This window comes from Solanum verrucosum, unplaced genomic scaffold, assembly GCF_900185275.1.
Source record: "Solanum verrucosum unplaced genomic scaffold, falcon-dt-bn FXZP01000250.1, whole genome shotgun sequence".
NCBI classification, from domain to species: Eukaryota; Viridiplantae; Streptophyta; class Magnoliopsida; order Solanales; family Solanaceae; genus Solanum; species Solanum verrucosum.
The window spans coordinates 831,873-842,554 of NW_026020422.1; the positions used below are offsets into that span (position 1 = coordinate 831,873).

General features: G+C 31.9%; 2 protein-coding genes and 1 pseudogene across 2 annotated transcripts; all 3 read left to right on the top strand.

The window, feature by feature from the left end:
- Positions 1-1,101: 1,101 nt before the first annotated feature.
- LOC125807186 (uncharacterized) lies at positions 1,102-2,007 on the top strand. The gene is made up of 3 exons (XM_049486917.1): positions 1,102-1,612; positions 1,783-1,928; positions 1,993-2,007. The coding sequence occupies exons 1-3, from the start codon at positions 1,102-1,104 to the stop codon at positions 2,005-2,007; spliced, it is 672 nt and encodes a 223-aa protein (XP_049342874.1).
- A 77-nt stretch (positions 2,008-2,084) lies between these two features.
- LOC125807189 (uncharacterized) lies at positions 2,085-2,844 on the top strand (annotated as a pseudogene).
- A 4,727-nt stretch (positions 2,845-7,571) lies between these two features.
- LOC125807187 (uncharacterized) lies at positions 7,572-8,330 on the top strand. Its single transcript, XM_049486918.1, has one exon. The coding sequence runs from the start codon at positions 7,572-7,574 to the stop codon at positions 8,328-8,330; it is 759 nt and encodes a 252-aa protein (XP_049342875.1).
- Positions 8,331-10,682: the final 2,352 nt, after the last annotated feature.

Here is a 10,682-nt window from a genome sequence, read left to right on the forward strand (position 1 = left end):
TGTATAATACATATATGAAACTATTATGTGTATGTTTTATACAGTGCATCTTCATCACGATTTTGGATATATGATTGTTATACAAATGCAAAATTTGTACTCTGTGAAAGTAACAATAACACTGCACTTATATGAAATTGTATAATTGTGTATAAAGTTATAATTTGTGTATATAATTGTTTATATATAAATGTATATGCAGAATGTGTATATAAACGTTTCTATGTGTATGTTATTGGAATATGTATATATGTGAATAACTGAAGTTGCTAGAATTTGTATAAATATACATTATGTTTGTTGTTGAAATTCTTAATTGTATAAATGTATATGTATATATAACTTTTTTTTTTATACATAAATTTTGAAAATGGCTTCATTAGCTATTTTGGTTATGCATTCCGGTAGATGGGACAATGACAATTGTTACGTTGACTATACAATTGAGGGGGTGATTTTTAAAGAAAGTTCATCGTATAAGGAGTTGTATAATGTTATTGCAATGCAACTCGATGTTGATACAAATGTGATTAAGCTGAAAATTGAGTATAAGGTTAAAGAAAGCAAAACACCAATGTTGATTCACAACGACATGGGTGTTAGAGTGTATATCATGCTTAAAAAGGCTGCAGATGACTTCAACAAGTATCCAATTTGTATAAGCAAAATGGATAATAGTAGCAATATCACTGAACTGTGTGAAAGTTCAAATCAGGAGAATGATATGGTTACATCAATTTGTAATGATGGTATTGCTGATTTTGAGACTATGCAGCTGTCAATTGGTGAATTGGTAGAGCCGCTTTATGTCTTGGGGTCAGGGAGCTGCGATGGAGTCATTTCAGATCCTTGTAATAAGTACGTGGAGATTGACCAAGTGTATAAGAACAAAGCCACTTTGAAATCTATGATGGAAAATTATGGAATTGAAAATAGATTTCAATATAGAACTGTGAGGTCAAATGCAATCAGGTAACTAGTTTATACAACAAATACATTTAGTGTATATGGTGTTTTAGTTATTTGTATATTGATATGTTGTGCTGTATTTGCTGATGTAGTTATACGCTGGAATGTATTTCTGATGAATGTGAGTGGTTGATGAAAACATCAAATATCAGCAAGTCTGGAATGTTTAGGATCCGAGCATTTAATACAGATCATACTTGTCCTTTGAAGGATAAAGTGTATTCACAAAAACATGCAACAAGCAAGCTGATTGGTGGGATCGTTAAGTCTAAGCTTGTTGATCACAAGAGAAAATATACACCTTATGATATTCTGAGTGATGTAAAGATATATTTGGGAGTTGATGTAAATTACTCATTGGCTTGGAGGGCTAAAGAAAAGGCTTTGATTTTATTGAGGGGCACCACAGCTGCATCTTACAGTAAACTTCCAGCATACTTGTATATGATGGATATTGCATATCCAGGCTCGCATATACGTCTAAAGAAAACAGACAAAAATGAATTCTTGTATCATTTCGTTGCATTGAATAATTGTATACAAGGCTTTGATCATTGCAGGCCTGTCATAGTTGTTGATGGAAGTCACCTAAGAGGACCGTATAATGGAACATTTGTGGCTACAAGCACAATGGACGGAGCATGTATGTTTCATTGTGTTTTTGAATGTATATTTTTGATTTTATGTTAATTTGTATGTAAATAAAAATGTAGGACATGTTTTCCCACTGGCCTATGGTATCATTGATTCAGAAAATGACGCAGCTTGGTCTTGATTTTTTGTACAACTAAGGGAGGCTTATGGGGAAAAGAGTAATATGTGTGTTCTCCGATAGAAATGAGAGCATCATAAAGGCAGTCACAAAAGTGTATAAAAATGTGCCACATTATGCTTGTATGTGGCACTTGTGGTGTAATGTAGAGAAGAAATTTAGGAGGGCATCAAAGGAGCTAAGTCCTGTGTTTTATACTATGGCAAAGACTTGCAGTAAAGTTGAGTTTGATAGGTTGATGGATACTGTAGAAAAAGCTGATGTAGGTGTCAAAGAGTATTTGGAGCTAGCTGGATATGATAAGTGGTCAAGGTGTCATGTAGAAACTCATCGGGGATGGGCTATGACGTCTAACATTGCAGAGAGTATAAATGTTGCATTAGTGTCTGCACGTAAATTACCAATTTTTAATTTTCTAGAAGAGGTTAGACTGATGTTTGGGAGATGGAATCGTGACAACAAACACGAGGCAGCCTGCACATTTACTCCGTTGATTGGAAAATTTTAGAAGATACTGATCGAAAATGAAGCAATGAGCACACGAATGAGGGTATGTTTTATGTATATATAGTGTTAATTAATCAGTTATGCACACAGATAGAATATATATACAATTGCATAGACTTATACATATAAATAAATCTATTTGTATGAAACAGGTTGTGCCGTCAACTGAATATATATACAATGTGACTGATGATGGTAGGAGTTTTGTGGTATGTTTAAAGAATAAAACATGCAGTTGTGGAAAGTTTCAATACGAAGAAATACCATGTGAACATGCTTGGGCTGTACTAAAGCGGAAAAGTCTAGTGGCTGATGGATATTGCTCGGATTTGTATAAACCAAAGGCGGTTTTGAAGATTTATGAGATACCAATTTATCCATTGCCTGATGTAGCAGAATGGGTGATACTTGAATACATAATGTATGATGAAGTCCGGCCTCCAAAATTCAAAAGACCTCCAGGAAGGCCAAAAAATAAACCCCGTTCAAAAACAAAACGTGAATTGCTTGGTCTTAAAGGGAAGCATACGTGTAGCACATGTGGAGTTGCAGGTCACAATAGACGTTCATGTAGAAACAGACCTCAAGAAGTTTAATAAGCTTTTTCGATTATATTTGAGTGTAAAATTCGATTTTATAGATACTTGAATGTTATTCTAAACTGGTTCTATGTTTAAACTGTATGAGTTGGAATGTTGATGATGGAATAAAATTATTATGTCCTATTAATTGTGATCTTTTTTATCTTTATTTTGTGTTCATGCTCTTGTATATAATATGAATTATCGTTGGCGTATATATTGTACATCATATACAGAAATTCTATATGTATAAGTTAAATTGAACATTTTATTATATTTGTATTAGTTATATTGATTTTCCCTTTTTGAACAGAAAATGTATATTCATAATGAATTAAGGGAATTAAAGATTGTATAAACTTTTGACATTTATACCGTTAATCTGTAAATATATGTTGTTAGTTAAGTGGTTTGTATACTTATACTTTATGAACATCCTATAAGCCTAACAATGTAGATGTATATATTCAACATAAATGTACTCTTAGATTTATACTGTTAGTGTATAAACAAACATTGTATAAGTTGATTTGTATAATTAAACTTTATGAACAAATTGTATAATCCTAACAAATGTATATTTATACACTCAATATAAAACATGATTATACAGTCCAATGACCCACAAACAACAACTTCAGTTTATCATTGTGATATGTATAAATGTAAGTTTTTCTTTCCTTTTTTTACTTGACACAACAATAAGTGGCCTGCCTCTTTGGAAGTGGTGACTTAGGTCTTTTTGCAACATTGGCACGTCGGGGAGACTTTATTAAACAAGGCTGCTTTGAAATGACCCTAGGTGTTGTCTTGTTCTGAATAGGAGTGACTGTCTGCCTTGATTTCTTCTTAGGAGGCGACAAACAAGTATCAACTTTTTTTTTCCCTTGTTATTTATTGGACATGGAGGATCCTGAAAATCATCGTCCGAAGTATTTGCAGTTGCTGTTTCTGTTGGAGATGAATCTGATTGAACATACTCAGGAGGTAATTCAAGAATCTTGAGTTCCATTGGAGTTGGAGTTATATTCTTAAAAACAAGCTGCAAAATATAGACATGTTCATATTGACATATTCATTATACAAAATGTTTACTTAATCAAATGTAAAAACATATATACAGTTTATATATATATACATTAGACAAACTTATATGTATAATTATACAATTTATAAGCTTCTATATACAAATGAGCTTATGTTTATAAAGTTCACATACTTATAGGTATATTTATACATTGTCAAAAACTTGTATAAATAATAATACATGGAGCAAATTTATACATATAGTTTTCTATAGCACAAACTGATACATATATTTATACATTTGTTTATTTATACAGTTATATATCTATACTATATTTATACAGATAATATATTATACATAAAATTATACAGTGCGTATCAGATTGTTGTCGTCTCTGAACATGCCCTTAGCAAAATAGCTTAGACGAGGGAAATCTTTTTTTGTCTTCCAGTTAAGTATCCTAGGGATGTGATGAGATACCTTAACAACAATTTCCTCATCAAAATTCGAACAACATTCATAAAACCACACTTGCAAAGCAAGTGGGAAACCATACAACTTGAAATACTTCCCATCGTGTTTGATCTTAGTGTGCAAATGCAGAATCAGAAGGTCAAAAGCCTTTTTACCCCATGGGTAGTCAATGTATCTGCCCGATTCAACCAAATCAAAGTCTTTCCTATCAATAACAGTACTGGTTGGTTCTTCGGAAAGGATGAATGAATGTATATAGAACAATATAGCAAACTTCACCGCATCATCATCATTATCCCCCCAAACCTTATTATCAAACTTTTCAACCAACTGACTCTTGGTGATGGCTTTTTCGACTCCAAAATATTGAAGAATAATTTTGTTTGGTTCTTCGGTATTAAAGACAAAATCCTTCTCATTGTCTGAACATTTTAACCCAGTTATTATAGCAAAGTCACGAATGGTGAATCGCAAAGTGGTGCCATTCACTTGTATCAGGATTGCATCTTTTGAGCTACCCTCAATTTCTCTCAAAAACATGCACCTAATCAGTTGTGCTTGAACATGACACCTACGAATGCTAGATAATTGGGCAAAACATGTTGTTCCACAAAATTCTTTATACTGTGAACTAGTAAGCTTTGTAGCTAACACTTTCATTACTTCAATATTTGTGTAACACTGCATGTGAGGTATGCGTGTTGGTTCTCTTTTTCCTAAAAACTTAACAGCCTGAAAAAATGCATGTATAATTTTACTAAAAATACACACGTATACATAATTAAGACACAAGTACAGATATCAAAATGTATGAAATAGCTTTTAAATGAAAATAACATATACAAGTTTTATAAAGAAAAAATACATTATACAAACTAATTTCAACTGTATAAATATTTATATTGTATATATAGACAAATTGTTGTACCGCTACGAATACAATAACTATTGATATTATACTTATACAAATAAATTCAAATACATAATTGTTTACATTGTATATATTGTGAAATACAAACCATTTATGTATGTGTATAAGTTTGTGGAATTGTATATGTCTAAAGGAAGATTATACAAATAGAATCCTTATACAAATGAAAAAAACTTATACATAAAACAATGCACAAAACTGTATAAATGTTTATACTGTATATATATTATACATTATACAACCAATTTCAAATGTATAATTGTTTACCTTGTATGTATAGTTAAATAGTTCTATTTTATACACTTAACTTTGGATATTAACATAGTGACTATATAAAACTGTATAAACAAACAGTTATAAAACATGAATCAACACAGAAAATATAAGAAAAATATAAAATCATAACATATACAAAAATAATGATTATACAAATACCTCATCATGCTCCAATAAACCAGAAACAACAACTTCCTTTCTTTTTTGCATTCTCTTCTGTATAATTAGTTGTTTTTTCTTTCCTTTTTTTACTTGACCCAGCAGAAGACTGATCTTTCTTACCTCCCTCCACAATTTTGATGTTGGATTTCTTCGATTTTGCACTCATTCCCTCCAATCTGATTGGGTTATTTTTCAATTTGGATTTGATCTCTTGCATTGTGTTGGATTTGGACATTGAACCTGAAACCTCCCCAAAATCTTGAGTTAAACCCAAGGAAAAAGATGGGCGTTCAACACTATTTTCGACATGCAATGGTATACCTCTTGTGAATCTTTTAGATGGAGATTGGGCATCCATTGTTTGAAGGAAAACTCTGTATGGATTATGAACTGATGTGAACAATAGCTTGAAAAAACTGAAACAAAATAGACAAAAATTTAAAGTAATTGATTGAGATAAGTTTTGGCGGTACCTGAAATATTTGAAGGAATTTTGAAACCGCTATTGAGAACGTGCTGGTGGAGATTTGAAATTTCAAACTAATTTTGGGGAGAAAATTTGGGAGAAATTGAAGGAAATAAGAGATATAAACGAGAAGAAGATATTGTATAAAAGGAAGAGAATAACATCAACTTTTTTTTTAACTTATACAAATCGGTGGGCCCATTAATAGCAAACTGACCGAGACTTTGCTCCTTAAAGAAAATAAATGAAATGGTAGCTACTGTATTTATTTTGCATTAAAAGTTTTTCATTATGTACAATTATCCCATAAAAGAAGTTACCCACTTACCTCTAAAGTAGATTTTTCTGACCGAATCAAAATTAGTCCCACCCAAACAGATATGTCATCAATGTAAGGGACCTTTATACAATTGCTCAAAATTTACACTTATTTAGATTGTGAATTTAATTATTGCCAATAATACCGCTCTGCAATGCACCATATCAAGTTAATAAAGTGCTAAAGTTTAATTTGGACATATTTTGAAAATTCTTAAATATTTTTTCCTATAATGTAATAATTATGTTTTGCTTTTATGGTGTAACAAATTAAAGTGATCGTTATACTAAGCAATAAATAATATGTGTATAGTTAGTGCAATATAATTTGTTAGTCACCAAAGTGGCCAAACTAGAGAAATTAACGTCTACACATATAATATTTATGATCACTTGACATATGTGGATTAGTACAATTCTTTATTTATTGACACATTCAGTATTCCAAGAGAGATTGGGTCTGGTTTTTCAACCTGATGCATGTATTATGTTTCTATAGTTTGTTAGTCACCAAACTGGCCAAACTAAAATGTATAAAATTATTCACATGCACAAAGTTTTATGATATTATGTATGCATTTGTATTTATATAGTTTGTTAGTCACCAAAGTGACCAAACTAGAGAAATTAGCGTCTAAATATATAATATTTATGATCACTTGATGCATGTATTATGTTTCTATAGTTTGTTAGTCACCAAAGTAGCCAAACTAAAATGTTTAAAATTATTCACATGCACAAATTTTTATGAGATTATCTATCCATTTGTATTCATATAGCTTGTTAGACACCAAAGTGACCAAACTAGTATGGTTAAGAGAAATATGCACTCATAAAATTGTCATTTACCTATGAAGGTTAATTAAATGCCTATATATTGAAATATAAATAGATAAATTGCCTTTCACTATTGCTACAACTTAAGAATTTGCCCAAACGTGAATCCATCATTGTACGAATAGTGAAAATTATGAGGTGAATTAATATTTTAGTCAAACATATATTGTATAACCAAAGATGTCGTATATGTTTGATTAAAAATATTAGAATCACCTATTAAAGATAAAAATGATATTTAAATTATGATAATGTGTCGTAGTATCTACCCAAAGGAGAATTGCGATATATTTTATCGATTTACTGAATTCACATTATTTTCTGATTTTGTGAGCAAGTATATCTATTTTGTAGTTATTCCTCTTCATTCGCATGCTTTGTCTGTTATTGTGTACAATGGATTGAACTTCTCTGAATGGCATGAACAAGTCCAGTTCCACTTAGGTGTGATGGATCTTGATTTGTCTCTACTGAATGACAAACCTACTGCCATTACTGATAAGAGTAGTGAGGATGAGAAGTCTTTTCATAAATCATGGGAGCACTCTAACATGTTGAGCCTTATGTTCATGCGAATGACTGTTGCTAACAACATTAAGAGTACTATTCAACAAACAGAAAGTGCCAGGGAATACCTGAAGTTTGTGTACGAACATTTTCATTTTGCTGATAAGTCTCTCGCTGGTACACTAATGGTTGAACTCTCGACCATGAAGTTTGATGGGTCGCGTAGTATACAAAATCATATAATTGAGATGATTAACAATGCAACAAGACTTCGGACCTTGGGGATGAAAGTGGATGACACCTTCTTGGTTCAGTTTATTATGAACTCATTGCCTCTTGTGTATGGACCATTCCAAATTAACCATAACACTATTAAAGATAAGGGGGATGTTAGTGAATTGTCAAGTATGCTTACTCAAGAGGAGTCAAGACTTAAGAAACAAGGAGGTCTGATGTGTGTCGTTTCTGTAAAAAGGAAGGACACTATCAGAAAGATTGCCTGAAACGTAAAGCTTGGTTTGAAAAGAATGGTACATTTAGTACTTTTGTATGTTTCAAATCAAATTTAGTAGAAATTCCTAAAATTACTTGGTGGCTTGATTCTGGTGCAACTACTCATGTATCCACTATGTTGAAGGGATTCACTACGATCCAAACTACAAATCCAAATAAGGATTTCTTGTTCATGGAAAATCGCATGAAGGCTTAAATTGAAGGCATAGAAACTTATCAATTGTTCTTGGATACTGGACATCACCTTGATCTATTACAGACTATTTATGTTCCGTCTGTTTCTAGGAATTTGATTTCTCTTTCAAGACTTGATGTTTCTGGATTTGATTTGAAGTTTGGACATGGATGTTTCAATTTATATAAGAATACTATTTTTTATGCTTCTGGTGTTCTTATTGATTGTTTATATAGATTGAAACTCGATAATAATTTTTCTGAATCCCTATTTACTATTCATCAAAATATTGGAATTAAAATGTAGTTCACTAAATGAAAGTTTTGCTTATTTGTGGCATAAACGTTTGGGTCATGTATCCAAAGACTATTATTAAGATTAGTAAAGAATGAAATTCTTCCAAATTTGAATTTTGCCGATCTTGATATAGTTTGGATTGCATTAAAGGAAAGGAAACCAAACATACCAAGAAAGGTGCCACAAGGAGCACTCAACTTCTTGAAATTATACACACTGATATTTGTGGATCCTTTGATGTTCCATTTTTAGGTGGAGAAAAATATTTTATCACCTTTATCGATGATTTTTTATGTTATGAATTTATCTATTTGTTGAAAGAAAATTCTCAAGCAGCGGACGCTCTTAAAGTGTATGTTAATGAGGTTGAAAGACAATTAGATAAGAAAGTGAAAATCATTAGAATAGATAGAGGTGGTGAATGTTATGGAAAGTATAACGAATCAGGACAATGTCCAGGTCCATTTGCAAAATTCCTCTAATAACATGGCATATGTGCACAATATACTATGCCAGGAACACCTCAACAAAATGGTGTTGCAGAAAGGCGTAATCGAACACTTATGGATAAGGTTAGGAGTATGATGAGTAATTCCTCATTACCCAAATCATTGTGGATGTATGCTCTTAAAACAACTGTATATTTATTGAACATTATTCCTAGTAAGGCAGTTCCAAAGACCCCGTTTGAACTGTGGACCAGAAGGAAGCCTAGTTTAAGACACCTGCATGTTTGGAGTTGTCAAGCTGAAGCTAGAGTATAAATCCACATGAAAAGAAATTAGATTCTCGAACAGTAAGTGATTACTTTATAAGTTATCTAGAGAAATCTAAAGGGTATAGGTTTTACTGTCTAAATCATAGTTAAAAAATTGTTGAAACCGGTAATGCGAAATTCATTAAGAATGGCGAAGTTAGTGGGAGTGTTGAACGACAAAGTGTGGAAATTAATGAGGTGGGGTAAATATTTCATTGCCCATGAATGTACCTACTTCCACACCCATAACAAATTAATGTTGTTCCTCTTGTTGAAGAACATTTAACAATGTTGAACAATATTTGGGTGAAACACTTCAACAAGGGATTAACTCACTAGTATTTGATGCAAATGAACCGCAAACAGTGCCATTAAGAAAATCTTAAAGATAAAGAAAATCGGTCATTTTAGATAATTATGTGATTTATTTGCAAGAGTCAGATTTTGACATTGAAATTATTAAAGATCCGATTTCATTTTCACAAGCCATAGAAAGTACTGGGTCTGATAAATGGATTGATGGCATGAATGAAGAGTTAAAATCCATGGAATACAACAAAGTTTGGGATCTTGTTCAATTACCAGAAAGTTCTAAAAAAATCGGGTGTAGATGGGTCTTCAAGACCAAACACGATTCTAATGGTAATATTGAACGATAAAAAGCCAAACCTGTTGCCAAGGGATACACTCAAAAAAGGAGGAATTGATTATAAAGAGACCTTTTCACCGGTCTCAAAGAAAGACTCGTTAAGAATTGTTTTGGCTTTGGTAGCTCATTATGATTTAGAGTTACATCAAATGGATGTGAAAACTGTCTTTTTTTAATGGAGACCTCGAATGAGGATGTTTATATGGACAACAAGTGGGTTTCAAAATTAAAGGAAAAGATCAAATGGTGTGTAAGCTAAAGAAGTCAATATATGGACTCAAACAAGCCTCACGACAATGGTATATAAAGTTTAATGATACCATAACATCTTTTGGATTTAAGGAAATTACCGTTGATCGGTGCTGGGAGTAAGTTTATATTTTTAGTCCTGTATGTTGATGATATTTTACTTGCTGCTAATGATTTAGGCATATTGCGTGGGACGAAAGACTTTCTGTCTATGA

What these genes read in the sequence shown, in the direction of transcription:
- LOC125807187 (XM_049486918.1), top strand. Translation starts at nt 7,572, where the DNA reads ATGTGTCGTAGTATCTACCCAAAGGAGAATTGCGATATATTTTATCGA.
- LOC125807186 (XM_049486917.1), top strand. Translation starts at nt 1,102, where the DNA reads ATGAAAACATCAAATATCAGCAAGTCTGGAATGTTTAGGATCCGAGCA. An exon ending in AAGCACAATGGACGGAGCAT is followed by an intron (nt 1,613 to 1,782) that starts GTATGTTTCATT and finishes TGGGGAAAAGAG; the next exon opens with TAATATGTGTGTTCTCCGAT.